At 46.5% G+C, this 25747-nt stretch overlaps 1 protein-coding gene across 1 annotated transcript in view; it reads left to right on the plus strand.

Moving 5' to 3' along the window:
- ASTL (astacin like metalloendopeptidase) overlaps positions 1-25747 on the plus strand; it is an 88077-nt gene that overhangs the window by 41072 nt on the left and 21258 nt on the right. Inside the window, exons 6-7 of the mRNA XM_077262924.1 lie at positions 11491-11672; positions 15844-15925. Coding sequence (XP_077119039.1) covers positions 11491-11672; positions 15844-15925 — 264 coding nt within the window. The remainder of the gene's footprint in view (positions 1-11490; positions 11673-15843; positions 15926-25747) is intronic.

A 25747-nucleotide genomic window follows, 5' to 3' on the forward strand; every position in this document is an offset into this window, starting at 1 on the left:
TCACGGTCATGTGACCGCGGCGTCATCACGGTCATGTGACCGCGACGTCACCACAGGTCCTGTTCGGCACAGCAACTGAGACCGGACACCGCGGGCAGCGCTGAGAGGTGAGTATAGCATCATTTTTTATTTTAATTATTTTTTTTACACCAAAATATGGTTCCCAGGGCCTGGAGGAGAGTCTCCTCTCCTCCACCCCGGGTACCATCGGCACATTATCCGCTTAACTTCCCGCAACGTGGGCACAGCCCCATGCGGGAAGTTAGCGGATCAATGCATTTCTATGGGTGCAGAATCGCTGCGATTCTGCACCAAGAAGTGACATGCTCCTTCTTTTTTTCCGCAGAAAAGCCGCGCGGCTTTTTCCGCGGAAATCCGCAGCATGTGCACAGCGGGTTTTGTTTTCCATAGGGTAACATTGTACTTTACCCTGCATGGAAAACTGCTGCGGATCTGCTGTGTCAAATCCGCTGCGGATCCGCTGCAAAACCCGCAAAGTGTGAACATAGCCTAACTATCCATCCTTCCTGGACTATCCCTATCGTTACTGTTCCTGTCAGGACCATGCCACTCATAATGCTGTGCGTGTGGAGGAATTCACTGTGGGGGTATCATACTTTTTGGGGGGGCACTTTTGTTGGCATCATATTTTAAGGAGGCCATGAAAGGAGTATCTGGGTTCTTGAACACACTATGGGGCTGCGGAAAGAGTAAAATTACTTTTTAAAGGCTGCAAAGTTGTAAGAGGTGCTTGTCAGAGGGCCTGCCGAATATTAGTGTGTTTTGTATGTGTATATATTAACATCTGCTATGATTTCGGGGTCTCTTCTGAAACCTCATGCTGCTCTCAGATTACACAGCAAAAACCTGGAGGCAAATTTCCTTTAATGCAAGCGATCTGATGGATTAGAAACGGCTTGTCAATCCAGAAAAGCGAATTAAAAGCAAAAAGGCTGTATTGTGACTTTATTAAAATAGAAGCATGGGCATAAAAAAAATCTAATTAGATTGAACGACATGCATATATTTGATGGGTGGGCTGTATCCACAAACTTTCTTATAGTTCTCGTGGATAGTTATAATTCTCTTTGCAAATTATAAACCTGATCCAAAATGAAGTCAAACTAAAGGTTTCCTTCCCACTACTATACAAGTGGCGGGAGGTTCATTGTGTGGAAAGGCTTTCCTAGTGGTAAATATTTAAAAATTAGAAACTTTTTATTTCTTCATTGTGGTGCTGATTTTTTCCTTAAAGGGAACCTGTCACCCCCAAAATCGAGGGTGAGGTAAGCCCACCAGCATCAGGGGCTTATCTACAGCATTCTGTAATGCTGTAGATAAGCCCCCGATGTATCCTAAAAGATGAGAAAAAGAGGTTAGATTATACTCACCCAGGGGTGGTCCGATCCGGTGGGCGTTGTGGTCCGGTGCGGGGCCTCCCATCTTCATAGGATGATGTCCTCTTCTGGTCTTCACGCTGCGGCTCCGGCACAGGCGTACTTTGTCTGCCCTATTGAGGGCAGAGCAAAGTACTGCAGTGCGCCTGTAAGGAGGTGAAGCACAAGAAGAGTCCGGGGGTGGTTACCTTCTCGGCTCTATGCCTGGAACCATTGAGCTGTGCTACAGGTTCCCCAGGGAGCAGACTTAGAGACTGGGACAGGAAGGAAGCCGGGCAGAGAGCGGGAAAGGCGCAAACGTGCAAGGAGCAGAGCAGCGTGAGCAGCGGTCAGAGCAGGGCGCAGCTGTGCTCCGGGGGAGAGAGAGCTCCCGGTCAGAGGACAAATACAGGGAGATTGCCCAGAAAGACTGCATCTTGTGAGTACATGAAAGCGGACTCTGCTGTGACTGGAGAGGGGCACTTTGAGACCCGTGCAGAGACTGTGACTCCCTGGTACCCATGGTATCAGTACGGAGACTGTGACCCCTGGTACCCACGGTATCAGTGCAGACTGACGATGGTCAGTCTATTATTAAGTCTCTCACCAGGAATCAGGATTCCTGGTGAGAGACTTAATAATAGACTGACCATCGTTTTCCCGGGATAGGCTGTGCTGTAAAAGCTAAAGACTCAGAGCCTGTGCATATCACATTAACTCCCGAAACCCCAAGCAGCGGGCTCCTAGAGACTACTCAGCCCATGGACAACAGAGGGACAAGTGCCGCTGTTTCTCGGTGCCTACGTTGGAGAAGACGACCCTTCAAGCAAGTCCTCATCAGACTAAGTGTTCTTTTTCTCAGGAAATCCTGCTTAATTCTGTTACACTGTTTGACTCCCATATTTTACACTGTTTTATTGTTAGTTATATTCTACTGCTTCCTCCCTGCGAGGAGAACCTGATTCTTGTTATTAAACCCTTCAACTGTTGGTCTGTCTGTTCCGTGGTGACACACTCAGTATCTGCATACTATTACATGCAGGTGCCGGGAAAGGTCAGAGAGGCCCAGTGTCTGCGCACTGCAGTACTTTGCTCTTCCCTCAACAGGGCAGACAAAGTACGCCTGCGCCGGAGTCGCAGCTTGAAGACCAGAAGAGGATATCATCTGATGAAGATTGGAGGCGCCGGACCGAACCGCGACACCCATCGGACCGAGACCGCCCCTGGGTGAGTATAATCTAACCTCTTTTTCTTATGTTTTAGGATACATCGGGGGCTTATCTACAACATTCCAGAATGCTGTAGATAAGCCCCGGATGCTGGTGGGCTTAGCTCACCCTCGATTTTGGGGGGTGACAGGTTCCCTTTAATATGGTGATTGGTGGCTCTGTGACTCATATCTTAGCAGTAGAGATGAACGAATCTCTTTAAAAACCACATTCTCCAACTTTGCATGTCCCTTCCTCACAGACAATGACTTTCTCTCTATCAATTCAGCTTTACTCTTCTCATTTCCTGACATGCTAATCTTCACTACTGTTCTGTTTACACACAATCTGTACAGTTTATTCAGTGTTGTATGGTTTTCTGTTCTTAGCAATATAGGTAAACTGTGAGGTTCTCTCTCTATCCAGATTTGACACAAAATGGTTGCTGCGTTTCCTGCTTCTGCTTTTATACAGGATATGATCGTCTCTCCTGATTGGCTGTGCTAGTCACAAGTCATATGATGGCTGCAAGGAATGTTGGAGAAGGAAGCCCATCTGTGGATGAACTTTTATATGATCCTTCTCTGGCTGATGCAATGTGTAAAATGTTGGCAGCCTTTTTTAGGCAATTTTGCACAAAGCATTCCATTTTTTTCTGGGTTCCTTGAATTCCAAAAATTCAATACTATTTTGACTTTCATCTAATCAATTCACTCATCTGTGCTTAATACCTATGAACATTCTTGAAGTTTTCTTGCCTTTTAATTGCCGTGGGTCATTCAGTCTAAATGGACCTGAGTCTCCCCGAGGGCTAGGGGTCACTCGGTAGCGGGCCCTGCGATTCACAGGGGGATGTCAAGGTGGCTGCGACCCGGTCCGTGGCCCTGGGCGCCCATGTAAATGGGAAAGGTCTTTAAAGGGATAGAGTTTATGTTCGTGACGCCACCTGTGGTGTTCGGTCAGTGGGGGCCGACGCTGCGTTAAGGGTCCTCTGGGGTGATGTTATGGCAGCTACATGGTATACCTTCCCACAGGTGAAGTATATCCCCAGGGCTTCCCAGTATGTAGATGGTAGAATGGTGAGAGGTGCAGTGAAGAACGAGGACACAAGGTTGCAGTCTCTTTACCTCAGGGCTGCCACTAGAAATTTCGGGGCCCCATACTGGCAACATTTTCGGGGCCCCCTTAAGACTCCGCCCAGGCTCCACCCCAGCCCCGCCTCCAACCCTCGAACTGTCTACAGCACCACCGCTGACTCTTGGAAAAACTACACTTCTCACCAATCACACATTAACAGTTCCCATCACCAGATCACACACACAGCCAGCAGATTTTGTTTTGGCCAAAAGGTTTTTTTAATCTGCCACGATGACAAGGTAGACTCTTTCGGCCGGGCCCTACTCTACTCTAATTTATTAAACATTTGTTAAAATATGCAATACAATTTAGGTATATTTTTATTTATTTTTCAATTGTCTCAAATGACCAATAATTCCACATACAAGGGACAAATAACACAACACCATGACCAGACACCACATTATCACCACATAGTGACCTATAATACTATCTACAAGGAATAAATACTGCCACACCATGTGCAGACCACATATTACCACCACAGTGACCGAACAATATCGCATACAAGGGACAAATACCAAAGCAGCATGTACAGACCACATATTACCACTACATGGTGACCAACTACATACAAGGAACAAATACCAACACAACATGACCAGACCACATATTACCACCACACGGTGACCGAATAATAGCACGTACAAGGAACAAATTTTCACCACACCATGACCAGACCACATATTACCACCAAATAGTGACCAAATAATAGCACATACAAGGAACAAATACCGCCACACCATGGCCGGACAACATATTACCACCACATTGTGACTGAATAGTACAATACTGATCATTAATAAAAAAAAATACTATCACCATAAGTGCTATTATACATAGGAGATCTGTACTTAGTATGCAGTGTCTGTGTACAGGTAATACAGTGGTCACCGATGCCATTTTACACAGGAGCTCTATATATAGTGTCAGTGTACAGGTAATACAGGGATCACCAGTGACATTATACACAGGAGCTCTATATATAGTGTCAGTGTACATGTAATACAGTGATCACTAGTGACATTATACACAGGAGCTCTGTATATAGTGTTTAGTGTACAGATAATATAGTGATCACCAGTGACATTATACACAGGAGCTCTGTATACAGTATATAGCGTATGGTGTCAGTGTACAGGTAACATACTGACTCACCAGTGATGTCTCTAGCTGAAGTCCTTCATCTTTGCGTTTCTTTTTAATCCAGCGCAGACCGCCATTACTTCTTTCAGCCAGGACTCGTCTCTGCATAAAATAACACAATTATCTAGAGCAACGCTTTCAGAGCACATTCCCCACTTTTTTCCTTTCTTCTACACTACCCATCTGAATACAGACATTCACCCACCATTAATATATACTGTAACTGGTTATTATGCAACCCACCATTCCAAATATAAATTATAATACGCCACTGAGCCCCTTCTAGCTATACATAGCCACTTTCCCCATTTAATATATAAATTAATTAGCACCTGTACTCTTTCTGCCAATTTATTTCCAGTCACTTTATCCTCAACGATCCCACTATGCACCTCCCGCTCTAACCCTAACTCCGATTCATTATAGTTACATGCCCCTTCTGCCTCAATTCATTGTCATGTCTTCTCTCTCTCTCCCACCCTCTTCATTATCAACTGCTCTTCCCCACCCTCAAAATTCATTATTTGCTCTCCCTACCTTCAATATACCATTGGCTCTCCCCACCCCCACCTACAAATCAATTGCTGTCCACCGTCCCTCACACTCACTTGATGTGCATGCAGTCCCCATCACCCTTACTTTATCATTTGCAGCCCCCTATCATTTCATCATGTGCAGTACCACCTCAAACACAATTCATCATTTCCAGTCCCCATCACCCCCACTTCATCATCTGTAGTCCCCATCTCCTCCACTTCATCATTTGCAGCCCTCTATCATTTCATTATGTGCAGTACCCCCTCAAACACACTTCATCATCTGCAGCCCCCTATCATTTCATCATGTGCAGTGCCCCGTCAACCACACTTCATCATCTGCAGCCCCCTATCATTTCATCATGCGCAGTTCCCCCTTAAACACACTTCATCATCTGCAGCCCCCTATCATTTCATCATGCGCAGTGCCCTCTCAAACACACTTCATCATCTGCAGCCCCCTATCATTTCATCATGTGCAGTGCCCTCTCAAACACACTTCATCATCTGCAGCCCCCTATCATTTCATCATGCGCAGTGCCCCCTCAAACACACTTCATCATCTGCAGTCTCACTCTCCCCCCACCTCACCCATTTAAAAAAACAAAAATAAAAATGTTTTTTATACTTACCTCAGTCGTTCCCGGGGCGTCTAGTGTTTCCAGCAGTGAAGCAGCAGCTAGAATGTATGGGCTGCTGAGAGGACCTGACAGGAGCCCCTACATTCTAGCACATTCACTACTGAGACTGCTAGAATCAGAGGTGTAGCTAGGGTTTCAACTTGGGGGGGGGGGGGGGGGGGCGAAACATCTGAGTGGGCCCCTAACCAGCTAACCCTGATTACAGCTACGGTTGAGCACTTATTGTGAATATAGGGGAACCTCAGAATATGACCCTACTGTTATTGAAAAGAAATCTCTATACAAAAACGAACATTGATTTTACCGCCATATTGTGATCAATAAGCAACTTTGATGGTCACAATACTCCGAGTGCCCCTATAACAATGATGCTTAAGTGCCCACTTAACATTTAATAATGTCCCCTAAGTTCCCCCTTGTACTGCTCCATTATACACAGTATGGTGAGCTTAAAGCTTCCATATACACTGTGTAAGGCCCCCACAGCTCCCCTATACACAGTATAATGATTCTATAACTCCCCTCTACACCGTATGATGTTCCCACTTCTCCCCTATTTACACAGTATGATGTTCCCACTGCTCCCCTATAGATAATGAGCCCAATGCTCCCCTATGCACAGTATAATGCTGACAGAACTCCACTATAGAAAGTAGAATGCCCCCCAGAGCTCCCCTATATACAGTGTAATGGGCCAACAGCTCCCATATGCACAATATGCCTTCACAGTTTCCTATACACAGTATGATGGGCCGGCAGCTCCCGTCAAACAGTATGATGTCCCTCACAGTTCTCCTGTACACAGTATGATGGGCCCACAGCTTCCTTATACACAGTATGATGGGCCCACAGCTTCCTTATACACAGTATGATGGGCCCGCAGCTCCCGTATACACAGTATGATGGGCCCACAGCTCCCTTATATGTAGTATGATGGGCCCGCAGCTCCCATATATACAGTATGATGGGCCCGCAGCTCCCTTATACACAGTATGATGGGCCCGCAGCTTCCTTATACACAGTATGATGGGCCCGCAGCTCCCGTATACACAGTATGATGGGCCCACAGCTCCCTTATATGTAGTATGATGGGCCCGCAGCTCCCATATATACAGTATGATGAGCCCACAGCTCCCTTATACACAGTATGATGAGCCCACAGCTTCCTTATACACAGTATGATGGGCCTGCAGCTCCTGTATACACAGTATGATGGGCCCGCAGCTCCCGTATACACAGTATGATGGACCTGCAGCTCCCTTATACACAGTATGATGGACCTGCAGCTCCCGTACACACAGTATGATGGACATTTACTCATCCTCCGGCGTATTCAGTATTTTGTGGCACTGCTGCAGTGCCGCTGCTCAAACTTGTGAGCGCAGCTTCTGACTGGCCAGAAGTTAGAAGCTATGTCGCAAGCGCTCAATGTAAGACTATGAGGCTATGTGCACTTTGTTGCGGATTTACTGCGGATTTCCTGTGTTTTTTGTGCAGATTTCACCTGCGTTTTACCACCTGCGGATTCCTATACAGGAGCAGGTGTAAAATGCTGCGGAATCTGCAAATAGAACTGACATGCTACGGAAAATACAATGCAGCGTTTCCGCACCATGTGCACTGTGGATTTGGTTTTCCATAGGTTTAAATGGTACTGTAAACCAGATGGAAAACTGCTGCAGATCCGCAGCGGCCAATCCGCACCGTGTGCACATAGCGTGAGAGTGAGAACGAGGCCAGAACGAGGCTCCCACAGACTCACATTGACTAGTGACCTCTGCGCTGCTCCATGAAACACTGGAGCCTCGGACAGGCCACAAACTGCAGGAGACGGAGCCGAGCGGAGACTAAAACAGATGAAGATGCCAGAAGGTGAGTATCAGACAGGGGGCAGGGGACGGGGATTTTCAGCACCTGGAAGTGGTGCTGTAAATGTGATGCAGCTCTTGGTTACTGTATGCGGCTCCTTATACTAACACTCATAAAATATCCAGGTGGTACGTATCAAAGGCCCCCCATCTCCAGCCTCCCCGTACATATACTATCATAACATTATAATATTCAGCCCCCAGTGACCTGTCCCCCTCCCCCACCTTCAGCCCCCACAACACCCCCATGGTCTCACATTCACCCCCCAATGCCCTGTCTCCCCTCCCCCACAATACCCCCATGGTCTCACATTCACCCCCCAGTACCCTGTCCCCCCTCACCCACTTTCAGCCCCCACAATACCCCAACGGTCTCATAGTGACATACCTGAATTTAATAAACCTAACATGTTCCATCCCCAGCACTTAGGCTACTTTCACACTAGCGTTAACTGCATTCCGTCACAATGCGTCGTTTTGCCGAAAAAACGCATCCTGCAAAAGTGTTTGCAGGATGCGTTTTTTCGCCATTGATTAACATGAAGCGACGCATTGTGACGGATTGCCACACGTCGCACCCGTCGTGCGACGAATGCGTCGTGCAGTGGCGGACCGTCGGGAGCAAAAAACGCTACATGTAACTTTTTTGCTCACGATGGTCCGCTTTTTCCGACCGCGCATGCGGAACTCCGCCCGCATCTCCCCGCACTTCCCCGCATGCATCCGCTGCCCCCGTTGTGCGGCGGAGACCACGCTAGCGTCGGGAGCGTCGGCCCGACGCACAGCGACGGGTTGTTCCCGACGCTAGTGTGAAAGTAGCCTTACTGATAACGTTTGCACTGCAGGACCAGGAAGTGTCAGTGAAATGCAGAGTGTGGGCACTAGGACCCAGCGTACCTGAGCCAATCCCAGCGTGCACAGAGTGAAGAAAACTGCAGCCAGGAAAAGCTTCATGATCAGGTCAGAGGGGGCGAAACCATTCACTGCAGGGGGGAGACTGCAGCCGGCCACTGTGCTAGTAGCCAGCGTGCAGCTTGTCAGACGGGAGCAGACGTTATACTGCTCTGCTCCTATGTGTTCTGCCTCGTCACAGAAGTGGCCCTGCCCTGGCTCCCCGTGGGCCCCTTCATGTGACAGGGCCCGGGGCGATGCCCCCCCCTACGCAACTGGCTAGAATGGATGGGCTGTAGTCAGGACCTGCAGGGGGCCCATACATTCTAGCTACAGCCAGCAGGAGCTGTGCAGCCGACTAGGTAAGACGGCCGTGCACAGCTCCAGCGCCGACATGTGCGCCGCAGTGCACAGTATTCTAGTGCACGATGGGGCCCGATCAGTAGAACCACAACAGTGGGGCCCCGGATCTGCGGGCCCCTCTGTGTACTGTACTGCTGCTGACCGGGCCCCATACAGCAGTAATGGCTGTCATGCCCTGATGGCGGCCCTGCTTTACCTTTACTGAAGACTTCAGCATCCACAGTCCAGAGCACCAGACCACAGGGTAGGCAGAGTCCGGCAGGTTTGGAGGCAAGTCCAGAGTCCCCTTGTCCAGGTGGAAATCAATAGCCTTCCCTTGTGCTGCAGTGGTGTAGTCTCTTACTGCCTATGGCTTCACATAAGGTTCTCACAGATGTGATGTTTCGCTCTCTGTCCCCCATATAGGATAGGACAAAACCCATGACTGGTGACCTGAGCCTGTTTATAGGGTCTCTTAGATAACCCGGCTCTATGGGGTCTTACTGTGCCTACTGGGTGTAGATGCGGACAGGTAACTTGCAATTAGCTGTCCTGCTGGTCTCTGGAATAAGGCGTAGAGGTCCTTATTTCCTCGGTGTTCCAGTTACCGGGGTTCTGCGCCTCAGAAGGAGGTAGCCTGTTCGGGGCTGGTCCCCCTTCTGGTATCCTCTCCTTTGCTTCGACTTCCTTCACGCTCGCTGCAATACAATTCTGCCCTCAAAATGTCTTTCTGGGAGCTGCAGCTCTGAGGGCATACACAGCTCCGTTGACCCTCTGTCCTCCTCAGACCACTGTCTGGAACTGACTGACTGTTCTTCCCTGTTGTGAATTCTGCTCTTGGGCTCCCTCCAGTGGTTATAAGTGGTAGCGCTGCTGTCTGTCATTCACAGCAGTCATCAGGTGTGTCCACTTCGGACTGGGCTATTTAGTCTTGCTTCACCCTTTAGTCAGTGCCAGTTGTCCATTGTTCCTGGAGGATTCACATCCTTTCCTGGTCTCTCCTGCTTGCTGTTCATTTCATCAAAGATAAGTTCTGGCTTTGCTTTTTGCAGTCCACATGCTGTGGGCTTAATAGTTCAGTTCATTTCTACGTTTTGTTTTGTCCAGCTTGGTCTGTGCAAGGATTTGTTCAGCCATGCTGGTATCTCTGGAGATGCAGATATACCCTCCATATCTTTAGTTGGATGTGGAGATTTTGTACTTTCTGTGGTGGATATTTTCTAGTGTTTTTAATACTGACCGCATAGCACTCTGTTCTATGATTTCTTTCTAGCTAGTACGGCCTCCTTTGCTAAATCCTGATTTCAGTCTGCGTATGTTATTTCCCTCTCCTCTCACAGTCAATTTTTGTGGGGGGCTGTCTATCCTTTGGGGATTTTCTCTGAGGCAAGATAGTTTTCCTTTTCTTATCTCTAGGGGTATTTAGACCTCCGGCTGTGATGAGTTGTCTAGGGAGTGTTAGGAACATCCCACGGCTGCTTCTAGTTGCGGTGTTAAGTTCAAGGTCTGCGGTCAGTACAGGTACCACCTTCTCCAGAGTGTTCCTCATGCTGCTCCTAGGCCACCAGATCATAACACTTCCCTTCTCAGTTTCCTCTTGCTGCCAGGAGCTGCAGACCCCCACGTCTGCTCAGCTATTCTATCGTACCAGCTCCGCCTCAGCTGATGTTCCACGACAAGCTCCCTTCTGGCAATCTCTCTAGCACATCTTTGTTTCCTTCCTCTCTGTTTCTCCGACAGGAACTGAACTAACTTTCCCTACAGACTACCAGTTATATATATGTGGGGAGTGACCTAATAAATAGGAGCAGAAGCTCCCCCTGGTGGCCTGGTGTGTGAATGTGTTGCATGTTTGTGATACCAGGATGCAGTTATCCTTCTTTGCCTCCAAACGTAGCATCACTCTCCCCGGGAGGAAAGCAATACCACTGTGACGACCAGGACCCTGGGGCGCCACAGACCTTAAGTCGGTATCGAATGGCGGCATATCTGAACAGAGAACAACAGAATTGGGTGTTTAAAAGTCAAACTGAGACATTGTCTGTTGGACAAGGTTGGGAGACCCCCATACACATTGGATAGTGTGCGGTTTGGGCCAATAATCTAGTGTTCATGGGAACACCACCTTTTTAGGACCCCCATTAAACAGCAGACTGTCCAACTGGAATCCGATCTCCAACAACCACGTGCTGATTTACCTGTTCTTTGGATATGCTTTATGTAAAGAAAAACACCTTTTAACCAAGTCTTCTGTCTCTTTGGGCTTCCTGGCAGGTACTATTGCATATTCATGAAATCTGTGCACACCTATAAATGTCTAAGCAAATATACTATATCTCTTTCAGCTGTTATTCTTACATTGGTCGTGTTCAGGGAAACCAAGAGGTCTCCATGGCATTCGAATGTGTAAAAAGAGGAAAAGGCGTCGTATTGCATGAACTTCTGCACGTGATTGGCTTCTGGCATGAGCACTCCCGTGCAGACCGGGATAACTATGTGATCATTCATTGGAAAAACATAAGGGAAGGTATGGATAATGATGTTCCAACATATGCAGAGTCTGAACTGTAGCTTGTTTATGAAGACCTTATTTGGGGTTAAAAAGGTAATCTGACTCATTTCTGCAGTGGGAGGTAAGCAGGATCAAATAAAGGGAATTTATTATTTTGCATGAGGTAGGCGCTGATTTCACTAATGTCACTTATTAGCTGAGTGTTGTTTGTTTCAATACAATGAGTGTTTTATCCTTATCCTGGCTAGTTGCCAGCATGCATCCTGGTCTAACCATGTCCCATCCTGTGATTAGCAGTTTACTGTCAATATACAATGCACTCAGATAGGCAGTCAATTGGTGAGGTCGGGTTTAGCTTTCGAAGTTCTGTTGCATCTAAAATAAATAAATAAATAAAAAATAAATAAAAAATGATTGCCTCACAACTCCTGCACCCAGTAAATGAAGTCCTACATCATTGGAATCGGGGTCTCTTTTCTACATTATGTTACTCTTAGATGAGATGGCAAAAACCTAGTGACAGATTCCCTTTGTCACGTCTACCGATATGTCAGCTCGTCTATCAAATAGAACAGTTGTGTGTGTGTGATACCTGTCCCTTGCGCACATAAACTGCCAGATACCTGTAGACCTGACACTTCCCAATGCAGAAGGGAGATGAGCCGGACTCCCCCCTTTTCTACTAAGGACAGGGCTTTTTATTTTAGGTTTCTCGATTCAACCACTTCCATTCATATGGCTTTAATACTAGGTTTTGATGAACAGTGCTGTATGATACAAACAAGTGAACATGAAATTGAAGACCTGATACAGCAATTTCCTTGAGGATTAAAACTGTCCAAGTACTGTCCAAGGTGTGACCTCTTGGGTGCTACTGTATATGGCCTCCAGATGCACGCATAGACTTTTTTTTTTTTCCTCTTCCATGTGAATCCAATAGAGCAAGTAGTTGCTCATTTTCTATAGGCGACTGTATTGGCTGGTTTCACACTTGCGTTTTTGGATGCTGCGTTTTAGCGCTAAAAAACGCATGCGTTTTTTTTCCTATACTTAACATTAAAAAACGCATGCGTTTTTTCACATGCGTTTTGACGCGTTTTTGGCAACGCATGCGTTTTTGGACGCGTGCGTTCATTTGAAGAAATGCAACCTGTAGTAATTTCTAGCGGCGTTTTTTTTGCCGCCAAAAAAACGCATGCGTTTTTTTGCGGCAAAAAAATGCATTGCTGTCTATGTAAACGCATGCGTTTTTAAGCACATGCGTTTGTTTGCATTAAAAATACATACGTTTTTATAGGAAAAAAAACAGAAAACACACTGAAAAGTCACCCACCACCATCAAGGTGATAAAGGGATCCAAACCCTAACCCTACCCCTAACCTCACCCCTAACCGTTTAATGAACATTTTCTGACAGTCATAGTGCCACGTATTTCAGTGCCACTGAAATATCATGGCACGTATATACGTATATAAATGTATTTCAGTGCCACGTATTTCAGGTTAGGGGTAGGGTTAGGATCCCTAGGGTTAGGGGGTATGGTTAGGATCCCTAGGGTTAGGGGTAGGGTTAGGGGTAGGGTTAGGATCCCTAGGGTTAGGGTTAGGATCCCTTTATCACCTTGATGGTGGGGGGTGGCTTAGGGTTAGGGTTAGTCACCCACCACCATCAAGGTGATAAAGGGATCCAAACCCTCACCCCTAACCGTTTAATGAACATTTTCTGACAGTCATAGTGCCACGTATTTCAGTGCCACATATTTCAGTGCCACATATTTCAGTGCCACGATATTTCAGTGCCACGATATTTCAGTGCCACGTATTTCAGTGCCACGTATTTAAGTGCCACGTATTATAAATACTATAACTGAAATATCGTGGCACGTAAATGCGTGGCACTTAAATGCGTGGCACTGAAATACGTGGCACTGAAATATCGTGGCATTTACGTGAAATACGTGGCCACTGAAATACGTGGCCACTGAAATACGTGGCCACTGAAATACGTGGCCACTGAAATATCGTGGCACTTATATACGTATATAAACGTATTTCAGTGCCACGTATTTCAGTGCCACGTATTTCAGTGCCACGTATTTCAGGTTAGGGTTAGGGTTAGGATCCCTAGGGTTAGGGTTAGGATCCCTAGGGTTAGGGGTAGGTGTAGGGTTAGGGTTTGGATCCCTTTATCACCTTGATGGTGGGGGGTGGCTTAGGGTTAGGATCCCTTTATCACCTTGATGGTGGGGGGTGGCTTATCAGTGACCTGGTGACCAGGACATTCTAATAAAAAGCTACCCCTAACCCTAGGGATCCTAACCCTAACCCTAGCTAATTCTATTAATAGTGTGTTTTCTAGTTGATTTTGATGTTTGGCAGCTGTCACACACTTCTCAGCATGCGTTTCAAAAACGCAAACGCGGGAAAAAACGCATGTAAACGCGGGAAAACGCCGCGTTTTGCCGCAAATTTTTTTTTGGGCGCAAAAACGCAAGCGTCAAAAAAAGCGGCGTTTTGCCGCGTTTACATGCGTTTTTTTCAAAAACGCTGCAGATCAAAACGCAAGTGTGAAACCAGCCTTAGAGGCCTCGCCAACATGCATGAAGCACCACATAGTGCCTGTCAAAGATCACATCTGGGCATCAGACAGATCCACCTGCTGTTCATTTTTCATCAAGGGAACTCTGCTGCCTCCAATCACGAGAAGAATTACGCCATTGTCTGACGAGTGATGGATAAGACCGCGCTGCTTCCACTATTAGGCCAGTAATTGGGGAAATCCCAATTAGCGTATGGTATATACACCTCTGATTCAATGCACGAAATATGTATAGAACTCCTGATACGGTCACTGCCAGTTCCACAATAACAAAGGAAAATAATCTCTATCACCACCACCCGTTACAGGAAGCGTATGGATTCGGGGTGCAGCTTACAGAGCAAAAGGAACAGAGCTATTAAATTTTATATTCTAATCCAGAAAGATGGGATATATATCTATATATCTATATCTCTAACTAGTCTGATTGCCGTTTGTGGGGTCGGGAAGGAATTTTTTTTCCCCACGGTGGAGCTTACTTTTACCACATGGGGTTTTTTGCCTTCCCCTGGATCAACATGTTAGGGCATGTTAGGCTATGGGTTGAACTAGATGGACTTAGTCTTCCTTCAACCTTAATAACTATGTAACTATCTATCTATCTATATATATATATCTATCTCAACATATCAACTTTCGCATATAATTTTATTTTAGAAAGGGGACAAAACGAGGGGTAACAAAAAATGTATTAAATCTAGTCAAGGTAATGGATCATAGCTTAGCGAAGGGAAGCGCTTAGATTGGAAACATGCACCATACCCACTATGATCTAGACCCAGTTTCCTCTTTTTAATAGCTGCTAAGTTATGCCTGTGCCACCCCCACCCCCATTGATTACCCAATGTGGGTCAGATTGTGGGATGACCTGGTTCTGTTAGAATTTTATGAAACCCCCCCAAGTTACAAGAGATCTTCACCTCTGAACGTCCCTGCCGTTACATTGCGGTCATAATTTTTTTTTTCTCATGACTTTAAAATTATAGACCAAATATGACCGGTATAACAACATCTATCAGATCCGTTATTCAATTGGAGGGATTCTAGTGGCAGTAAACTGATGTTGGTTAATGCGTCACGTCCGTCCCTTCGCTCCGACGCAGAAGAGCTATATCTCGTAAATATCGGATTGATAAAGAATTCTTTGCTATCAGGACAATGGAGCTGGGCTGGCTACAACAGATTCATGAAAGGAAGCTCATCCTGGAGAACACAATTCTCCTCCTTGAAACAAAGGAACCCCTGCTTCTTCAATAAGCAAATTTTAGACTGCCTTTTTCCCCACAATAAATATCCTGTTCTAATCACCTGTCCACTGCAAAGGGTTTTCTCTTGTCCTAGCTATGCGTAATTGACACTCTGCCCCATATGGCCAATGAGATCTATTTCAAAGGGTTTGAAGTGTAAGCTCTTATCCTGATGTTCTATATGGGTGGGGGGGGGGTGAATGCACCCTCCTTGGAGATATCTTATGGATTTTAATCCTTCTCTATGACCGTGCCAAGTGGAGCCTCTGTTTTGTGCATGTGGCCTAATATTTATTTAGGTTTGCAATCTGAATTGTTTTTTTTGTTGTTTTTTTTTGTAGACTATATGCAAAACTTTTGTAAGCAAGAGACCACAAACATGCTTGTGGATTATGACTTGGGCTCCCTACTTCATTACTCAAGGTCAGTTATGTATTCCGCATATACAAATTTTAAACAGGTTTTGCTTTCGTCTCTTAAAAATCATTAAATTTAAACCGTGAAATGTTCAAACCACAAAATCCTTTAGTTATACAGCATTATGAATTTTGTTTCAGTTTGTGCCTCCAAGATACAGTAACTGCTTGCAGTCACTGATCAGATGCAATAACTGTCCTAATCTTCTGTGCTTTGCAAGAAATAAAATGGATATTAAAGGGGTTGACAAGGTTTGGGATGAGTCTGCAGCTGAATCCTCACAGCACATGTACTTCACACTGCCAGGATTGTCCAATGCTGGCGGCGAGAGAGCAAGAAGTCGTGTAACTAATAGTGATGAGCGAATAAACTCGTTGCTCAGGTGGTCTCCGAGTATTTGTGACTAGGGTTGAGCGACTTTCATTTTTTTAAGATCGAGTCTGGTTTTGTGAAACCCGATTTAGTCCAGAGTCGAGTCGAGTGAAGTCGGCCGATTATCGCTAAAAGTCGGGGATCGACCGAAACACGAAACCCAATGCAAGTCAATGGGGAAGCATAGCCGGCAGTGAGTGGAGGCCAGGAAAACGCCTACAGTGCACATTTTACTGCCAAAAACATCCATTCTTGTTTTCTGAAGCTTGTCAATCTTAATTAACTTTATAATAATAGTTGGGCACTGGAAATTGGGGGTCATTTGGCAAAAGTTGTGGGGGTAGGGCTGGTTCAAGGTTTTAGTGGGCCCAGGAAACATGGACTACATCATGGCGGTGGAGCAGGGAGAGGTAAGTATTTCAACGTTGCAAGTGCTGTGATCCTGAGCAAGCAGGGGGGGCCCACTCGTTCGCATTGGCACTGGCACAGGGCCCCTCAAAGTACGGCGGTGTGTTTGCATGGCGGGGGCGCCTCCCACCAGCAGCGACACTTTTGCGTACTCTGAGTGGCCCTGTGCCAGTGACGTCGCCAACGAGTATGCCCCCCCACCTGATGAAGGAACCTGCACTTTCATCTGCACCTTCCTCTTTGTCCCTGTGTAAGGTGGTATAATATGCGGGAAGGGGAACCTTACTTTCAGCAGGGTCAGATTCTGGCTGTGTAGAGTACAAGGGGAATGTAGTGGTCTAGGTCAATGTACCAGCAGACTCATCTAGCAGTGGCTGGGCAATGGGCAGGATGATGAGGAAACAGATATAGGGCCAAAGAATAAAGTAGGCTAAATGCAGATCAAAATTGGTAACAGGACTAAACAGGCGGCATTGCTTTGTTCAGTGGAGTAGCAAACCCAAGAGCAGCAGACACTGTTTCAAGGGCCTAACCACACTAGTAGGCCAAATGCAGTTTAATATCTGATAGTATAGGCCGAAAGCCAGAATGTGGAAGCTCAGCTTTGTTCAGTTGAGGACAACACCAGGGAGGGGCAGACACCGTTAGTAGGCCCTAACCACCATTTTGTTTTTTAAAAAACACTTAATGAGAGCCAGAAGGTTGAAGCTCAGCTTTATTCAGTTGAGGGCAACACCAGGGAGGGGCAGACACCGTTAGTAGGCCCTAAACACCATTTTGTTTTTTAAAAAACACTTAATGAGAGCCAGAAGGTTGAAGCTCAGCTTTATTCAGTTGAGGGCAACACCAGGGAGGGGCAGACACCGTTAGTAGGCCCTAACCACCATTTTGTTTTTTAAAAAACACTTAATGAGAGCCAGAAGGTTGAAGCTCAGCTTTATTCAGTTGAGGGCAACACCAGGGAGGGGCAGACACCGTTGGTAGGCCCTAAACACCATTTTGTTTTTTAAAAAACACTTAATGAGAGCCAGAAGGTTGAAGCTCAGCTTTATTCAGTTGAGGGCAACACCAGGCAGGGGCAGACACCGTTAGTAGGCCGGAACCACCATTTTGTTTTTTAAAAAACACTTAATGAGAGCCAGAAGGTTGAAGCTCAGCTTTATTCAGTTGAGGGCAACACCAGGGAGGGGCAGAAGCCGTTAGTAGGCCCTAACCACCATTTTGTTTTTTAAAAAACACTTAATGAGAGCCAGAAGGTTGAAGCTCAGCTTTATTCAGTTGAGGGCAACACCAGGCAGGGGCAGACACCGTTAGTAGGCCGGAACCAGCAATGTGTTTAAAAACAGCAGTTAATCAGAGCCAGAAGGTTGAAGCTCAGCTTTATTCAGTTGAGGGCAACACCAGGCAGGGGCAGACACCGTTAGTAGGCCGGAACCACCATTTTGTTTTTTAAAAAACACTTAATGAGAGCCAGAAGGTTGAAGCTCAGCTTTATTCAGTTGAGGGCAACACCAGGCAGGGGCAGACACCGTTAGTAGGCCGGAACCAGCAATGTGTTTAAAAACAGCAGTTAATCAGAGCCGGAAGGTAGAAGCTCAGCTTTATTCAGTTGAGGGCAACACCAGGGAGGGGCAGACACCGTTGGTAGGCCGGAACCAGCAATGTGTTTAAAAACAGCAGTTAATCAGAGCCGGAAGGTAGAAGCTCAGCTTTATTCAGTTGAGGGCAACACCAGGGAGGGGCAGAAGCCGTTAGTAGGCCCTAACCACCATTTTGTTTTTTAAAAAACACTTAATGAGAGCCAGAAGGTTGAAGCTCAGCTTTATTCAGTTGAGGGCAACACCAGGCAGGGGCAGACACCGTTAGTAGGCCGGAACCAGCAATGTGTTTAAAAACAGCAGTTAATCAGAGCCAGAAGGTTGAAGCTCAGCTTTATTCAGTTGAGGGCAACACCAGGCAGGGGCAGACACCGTTAGTAGGCCGGAACCAGCAATGTGTTTAAAAACAGCAGTTAATCAGAGCCGGAAGGTAGAAGCTCAGCTTTATTCAGTTGAGGGCAACACCAGGGAGGGGCAGAAGCCGTTAGTAGGCCCTAACCACCATTTTGTTTTTTAAAAAACACTTAATGAGAGCCAGAAGGTAGAAGCTCAGCTTTATTCAGTTGAGGACAACTTGAATTAGGGACTGCATACAGACTTAGCAGGCTGTCCCCTGTGTGGACCATGCATCCAATACATTAACCCATTGAGCCACAAAGGACACGTAACCTTCCGTGGCCATGCCTACAGGTCCATGTGTCTGTTGTCAGGTGTACCTTTGTCAGTGTAGGCCTATTGGAAGGAGGGACCACAGACAGGCTTCGAAGGCCTAACACAATAAAATGGGCTGGCTGTAGGCACTTTAAAATTGGTTCCAGGGGTACACGGGCAGCAGTGGTCTGGTCAGTGGAGGCCTAGTGGAAGGAGGGACCGCAGACAGGCTTCGAAGGCCTAAAATAACAAACAATAGGCTCATGGCAGTTTTACAGCGGTTACATGGATACACGGGCAGGCAGCTGGTGATGAGTGGAGGAGTATTTAAAGTAGGGACCGCAGACAGGCTATCAAAGGCCTAAAATAACAAACAATAGGCTCATGGCAGTTTTACAGCGGTTACATGGATACACAGGCAGCTTGGTGGTGAGTGGAGGAGTATTTAAAGTAGGGACCGCAGACAGGCTATCAAAGGCCTAAAATAACAAACAATAGGCTCATGGCAGTTTTACAGCGGTTACATGGATACACGGGCAGGCAGCTGGTGATGAGTGGAGGAGTATTTAAAGTAGGGACCGCAGACAGGCTATCAAAGGCCTAAAATAACAAACAATAGGCTCATGGCAGTTTTACAGCGGTTACATGGATACACGGGCAGGCAGCTGGTGATGAGTGGAGGAGTATTTAAAGTAGGGACCGCAGACAGGCTATCAAAGGCCTAAAATAACAAACAATAGGCTCATGGCAGTTTTACAGCGGTTACATGGATACACAGGCAGCTTGGTGGTGAGTGGAGGAGTATTTAAAGTAGGGACCGCAGACAGGCTATCAAAGGCCTAAAATAACAAACAATAGGCTCATGGCAGTTTTACAGCGGTTACATGGATACACGGGCAGGCAGCTGGTGATGAGTGGAGGAGTATTTAAAGTAGGGACCGCAGACAGGCTATCAAAGGCCTAAAATAACAAACAATAGGCTCATGGCAGCTTTACAGCGGTTACATGGATACACAGGCAGCTTGGTGGTGAGTGGAGGAGTAGTGCAAGGAGTGTCTGTCCCAGTACTCCCAAAATATAAATAGATGTTAATGTCTCGCAAAACAACCAAAACAAAAAAAAAGGTGGCATACTTAGGTACAGGGGTGGGCTCATCTACTGAGTTTCTGACATAGTAATTTGGCAGTAACTATTTAATGGTGCCAATATAGGACACAGACACAGACTACTTTAAGTTGCATCATAGATGTCTACAAATTTGTATTGTCAGTGCCAGACATTGAATGATGTCAGCGAATAGACTAAACATTGGTGGAGCTGTGCGACATAATTTTGCACGTGGTAGAGCACATTTTGAGCTGGGGTAGGGGGGAACTCTCTTGAGGCCGGCGGGACCGCCCCAGGGCCCCTCATGTTACAACGGTGTGTCTGACGTTGGGTGCGCACCACCACCGCCAGAGACACTACATTGTACTATGAGGGACCCAGTAGCAATGCCGTCAACCAAAAGCGAGCACACCCACCTCTTCAGACAAACAGCAGTCTCACGGGTGCTTGCGCCAAGTCGCGATACCACGGCCCCGTGTGGGGAGTTTTGCCATTTAGGGAGGTGTAAACATGTCGTATGCTGTACAATCAGCTGCAGCAAATTAGACATTAGAAAAGTAATTCACAGGCAAGAGCTTTTCATAGGAAAGCTAGGTGTCGGCTGGGCAAGGTGGGGCAAAAGATTTCGAAATCCAGTTGTGGTTCATTTTAATGAATGTTAGATCGTCAACATTTTGGGTAGCCAGACGAGTCCTTTTTTCGGTTAATATTGAACCTGCAGCACTGAATACTCTTTCTGATAGGACACTTGCTGCCGGGCAAGCAAGCTCCTGCAATGCATATTCTGCCAATTCTGGCCAGGTGTCTAATTTGGAGGCCCAGTAATCAAATGGGAATGACGGTTGAGGGAGAACATCGATAAGGGATGAAAAATAGTTAGTAACCATACTGGACAAATGTTGTCTCCTGTCACTTTCAATTGATGCAGCAGTACCTGTCCTGTCTGCGGTCATAGCAAAATCACTCCACAACCTGGTCAGAAAACCCCTCTGTCCAACGCCACTTCTGATGTGTGCACCCCTAACACTCCTAGTCTGCTGCCCCCTGGAGCTCGTGTGAGAACGATCACGTGCGCTGTGTGCTGGGAATGCCTGAAGCAAACGGTCAACAAGAGTTGATTGTTTGGTTGCTAATATTAGTTCCAAGTTCTCATGTGGCATAATATTTTGCAATTTGCCTTTATAGCGTGGATCAAGGAGGCAGGCCAACCAGTAATCGTCATCGTTCATCATTTTCGTAATGCGTGTGTCCCTTTTTAGGATACGTAAGGCATAATCCGCCATGTGGGCCAAAGTTCCAGTTGTCAAATCTCCGGTTGTGATTGGTTGAGGGGCAGTTGCAGGCAAATCTACGTCACTTGTGTCCCTCAAAAAACCAGAACCCGGCCGTGACACGCAACCAATTTCCTGTGCCCCCGGGAAAGGTTCGGCATTAAAAATATACTCATCCCCATCATCCTCCTCGTCCTCCACCTCCTCTTCGCCCGCTACCTCGTCCTGTACACTGCCCTGACCAGACAATGGCTGACTGTCATCAAGGCTTTCCTCTTCCTCTGGTGCAGACGCCTGCTCCTTTATGTGCGTCAAACTTTGCATCAGCAGACGCATTAGGGGGATGCTCATGCTTATTACGGCGTTGTCTGCACTAACCAGCCGTGTGCATTCCTCAAAACACTGAAGGACTTGACACATGTCTTGTATCTTAGACCACTGCACACCTGACAACTCCATGTCTGCCATCCTACTGCCTGCCCGTGTATCCTCCCACAAATAAATAACAGCACGCCTCTGTTCGCACAGTCTCTGAAGCATGTGCAGTGTTGAGTTCCACCTTGTTGCAACGTCTATGATTAGGCGATGCTGGGGAAGGTTCAAAGACCGCTGATAGGTCTGCATACGGCTGGCGTGTACAGGCGAACGTCGGATATGTGAGCAAAGTGCACGCACTTTGAGGAGCAGGTCGGAGAACCCAGGATAAGTTTTCAATAAGCACTGCACCACCAGGTTTAAGGTGTGAGCCAGGCAAGGAATGTGTTTCAGTTGGGAAAGGGAGATGGCAGCCATGAAATTCCTTCCGTTATCACTCACTACCTTGCCTGCCTCAAGATCTACTGTGCCCAGCCACGACTGCGTTTCTTGTTGCAAGAACTCGGACAGAATTTCCGCGGTGTGTCTGTTGTCGCCCAAACACTTCATAGCCAATACAGCCTGCTGACGCTTGGCAGTAGCTGGCCCATAATGGGACAACTGGTGTGCAACAGTGTCATCTGCCGATGGAGTGGTTGGCAGACTGCGTTCTGTGGAAGAGCTGTAGCTTCTGCAGGAGGACGAGGAGGAGGATGAGGAGGGGGTGCGAACGCCTACAGCCAACTGTTTCCTAGACCGTGGGCTAGGCACAACTGTCCCTAAATTGATGTCGCCTGTGGACCCTGCATCCACCACATTCACCCAGTGTGCCGTGATGGACACATAACGTCCCTGGCCATGCCTACTGGTCCATGCATCTGTAGTCAGGTGCACCTTTGTACTCACAGATTGCCTGAGTGCATGGACGATGCGCTGTTTAACATGCTGGTGCAGGGCTGGGATGGCTTTTCTGGAAAAAAAGTGTCGACTGGGTAGCTCGTATCGTGGTTCAGCGTACTCCATCAGGGCTTTGAAAGCTTCGCTTTCAACTAACCGGTAGGGCATCATCTCTAACGAGATTAGTCTAGCTATGTGGGCGTTAAAACCCTGTGTACGCGGATGCGAGGATAAGTACTTCCTTTTTCTAACCAGAGTGTCATGTAGGGTGAGCTGGACTGGAGAGCTGGAGATCGTGGAACGTTCGGGTGTGCCGGTGTACATGGCAGACTGAGAGACGGTTGGAGACGGTATTGTTTCCGCCGGTGCCCTAGATGCAATATTTCCTCCTACAAAACTGGTGGTTCCCTGACCCTGACTGCTTTTGGCTGGCAAAGAAACCTGCACAGATACTGCCGGTGGTGCGGAAAATGGTGGCCTTACAGTGACTGAAGGGATGTTGCGTTGCTGACTAGCTTCATTGGCCGAGGGTGCTACAACCTTAAGGGACGTTTGGTAGTTAGTCCAGGCTTGAAAATGCATGGTGGTTAAGTGTCTATGCATGCAACTAGTATTTAGACTTTTCAGATTCTGACCTCTGCTTAAGCTAGTTGAACATTTTTGACAGATGACTTTGCGCTGATCAGTTGGATGTTGTTTAAAAAAATGCCAGACTGCACTCTTCCTAGACTCGGATCCCTTTTCAGGGATTGCAGACTGAGCTTTAACCGGATGGCCACGCTGTCCTCCAACAGGTTTTGGCTTTGACACGCGTTTTGGGCCAGATACGGGCCCGGCAGATGGAACCTGTTGCGATGTTGATGCCTGCTGCGGCCCCTCCTCCACCTCCGCTTCTGAACTACTGCCGCCTGCACCCTGTTCCCCCAATGGCTGCCAATCGGGGTCAATAACTGGGTCATCTATTACCTCCTCTTCGAGCTCGTGTGCAACTTCGTCTGTGTCACTGTGTCGGTCGGTGGTATAGCGTTCGTGGCGGGGCAACATAGTCTCATCAGGGTCTGATTGTGGATCTGTACCCTGAGAGGGCAATGTGGTGGTCTGAGTCAAAGGAGCAGCATAGTACTCTGGCTGTGGCTGTGCATCAGTGCACTCCATGTCAGAATCTACTTGTAATGGGCATGGCCTGTTAAATGTTTCACTTTCTAAGCCAGGGACGGTATGTGTAAAGAGCTCCATGGAGTGACCCGTTGTGTCGCCTGCTGCATCCTTCTCTCTTGTTGTAGTTTTTGCTGAGGAGGACAAGGAAGCGACTTGTCCCTGACCGTGAACATCCACAAGCGACGCGCTGCTTTTACATTTACCAGTTTCGGAAGAGGAGGCAAAAGAGCTAGAGGCTGAGTCTGCAATGTAAGCCAAAACTTGCTGTTGCTGCTCCGCCTTTAAAAGCGGTTTTCCTACTCCCAGAAAAGAGAGCGTTCGAGGCCTTGTGTAGCCTGACGACGAAACTGGCTCCACAGCTCCAGACTTAGGTGGAATATTTTTATCCCCACGACCACCTGATGCTCCACTACCACCATTACCAGCTGACAATGAACGCCCACGACGACCTCTTGCACCAGACTTCCTCATTGTTTTAAAATCTTAACCAAAGTAACTTTATTTGTTGCTGTCAAACAACTTACACGGTGAGCTATAACTTCAGTATGATTTCAATATCCCTTAACAGGTTGGTGAGACCACAAGGAAAATCAGGCACAATGTTACACACTCTGTTTTCTGTGGCACAAAATCACAGAGATGACACACACGCAGGACTGTCACTCAAGCACTAATGTCAATATTAATCTCCCACCTAATTTATTTATTTTTTTTTCTCAGGGAGACTTTAGAAACCAAATAATATAAAAAAAAAAACAAACAAAAAAAGGCTTTCTATGGCCCACAATTAGAGAGAGAGAGGTGGCACACCCAGGAGTCAAGACTGGCGCACAAGCTGAAAGGGCAATATTACTCTCCCACTGTTTTTTTAAGTTTTTATTTTTTTATTTTCAGGGAGACTTTAGAAACCAAATAATATTAAAAAAACCAAAAAAAATAAATAGCCTTTCTATGGCCCACTGAATGAGAGAGAGAGGTGGCACACCCAGGAGTCAAGACTGGCACACAAGCTGAAAGGGCAATATTACTCTCCCACTGTTTTTTTATGTTTTTTTTTTTTTCAGGGAGACTTTAGAAACCAAATATTAAAAAAACCAAAAAAATAAATAGCCTTTCTATGGCCCACTGAATGAGAGAGAGAGGTGGCACACCCAGGAGTCAAGACTGGCACACAAGCTGAAAGGGCAATATTACTCTCCCACTGTTTTTTTATGTTTTTTTTTTTTTTCAGGGAGACTTTAGAAACCAAATAATATTAAAAAAACCAAAAAAATAAATAGCCTTTCTATGGCCCACTGAATGAGAGAGAGAGGTGGCACACCCAGGAGTCAAGACTGGCACACAAGCTGAAAGGGCAATATTACTCTCCCACTGTTTTTTTATGTATTTTTTGTTTTTTAAGGGAGACTTTAGAAACCAAATAATATTAAAAAAACCAAAAAAATAAATAGCCTTTCTATGGCCCACTGAATGAGAGAGAGAGGTGGCACACCCAGGAGTCAAGACTGGCACACAAGCTGAAAGGGCAATATTACTCTCCCACTGTTTTTTTATTTTATTTATTTTTTTTTCAGGGAGACTTTAGAAACCAAATAATAAGAAAAAAAATAAATAAATAAATAGGCTTTCTATAGCCCACTGAATGAGAGATAGCACACACAGCAGTGGCACACAAGCCCTGACTGAGGCCAATATTTTTCTACCACTGATTGATGTAGTGTTTTTGTGTTGAGGTAGAATTTAGAACACAAATCACGGAAAAAATAAATAGGCTTTCTATGGCCCACTCAGTGAGAGATGGCACACACAGGGATGGCACTGTAGCAGAAATGCCAATCTTAATCTCCCACAAAAAAAAAAAAAAAAAAACAGGGACTGTCCTACAATTACTATCTCCCTGCAGTAATCTAAGCCAGGTATGGCAGGCAGCAATAGGAGTGGACTGATGCACAAATTAAATAAAAAGTGTGGACAAACAAAAAAGATAGCTGTGCAGAAAGGAACAAGAGGAT

Source organism: Ranitomeya variabilis, chromosome 5 (genome assembly GCF_051348905.1).
Source record: "Ranitomeya variabilis isolate aRanVar5 chromosome 5, aRanVar5.hap1, whole genome shotgun sequence".
Taxonomy (NCBI): Eukaryota; Metazoa; Chordata; class Amphibia; order Anura; family Dendrobatidae; genus Ranitomeya; species Ranitomeya variabilis.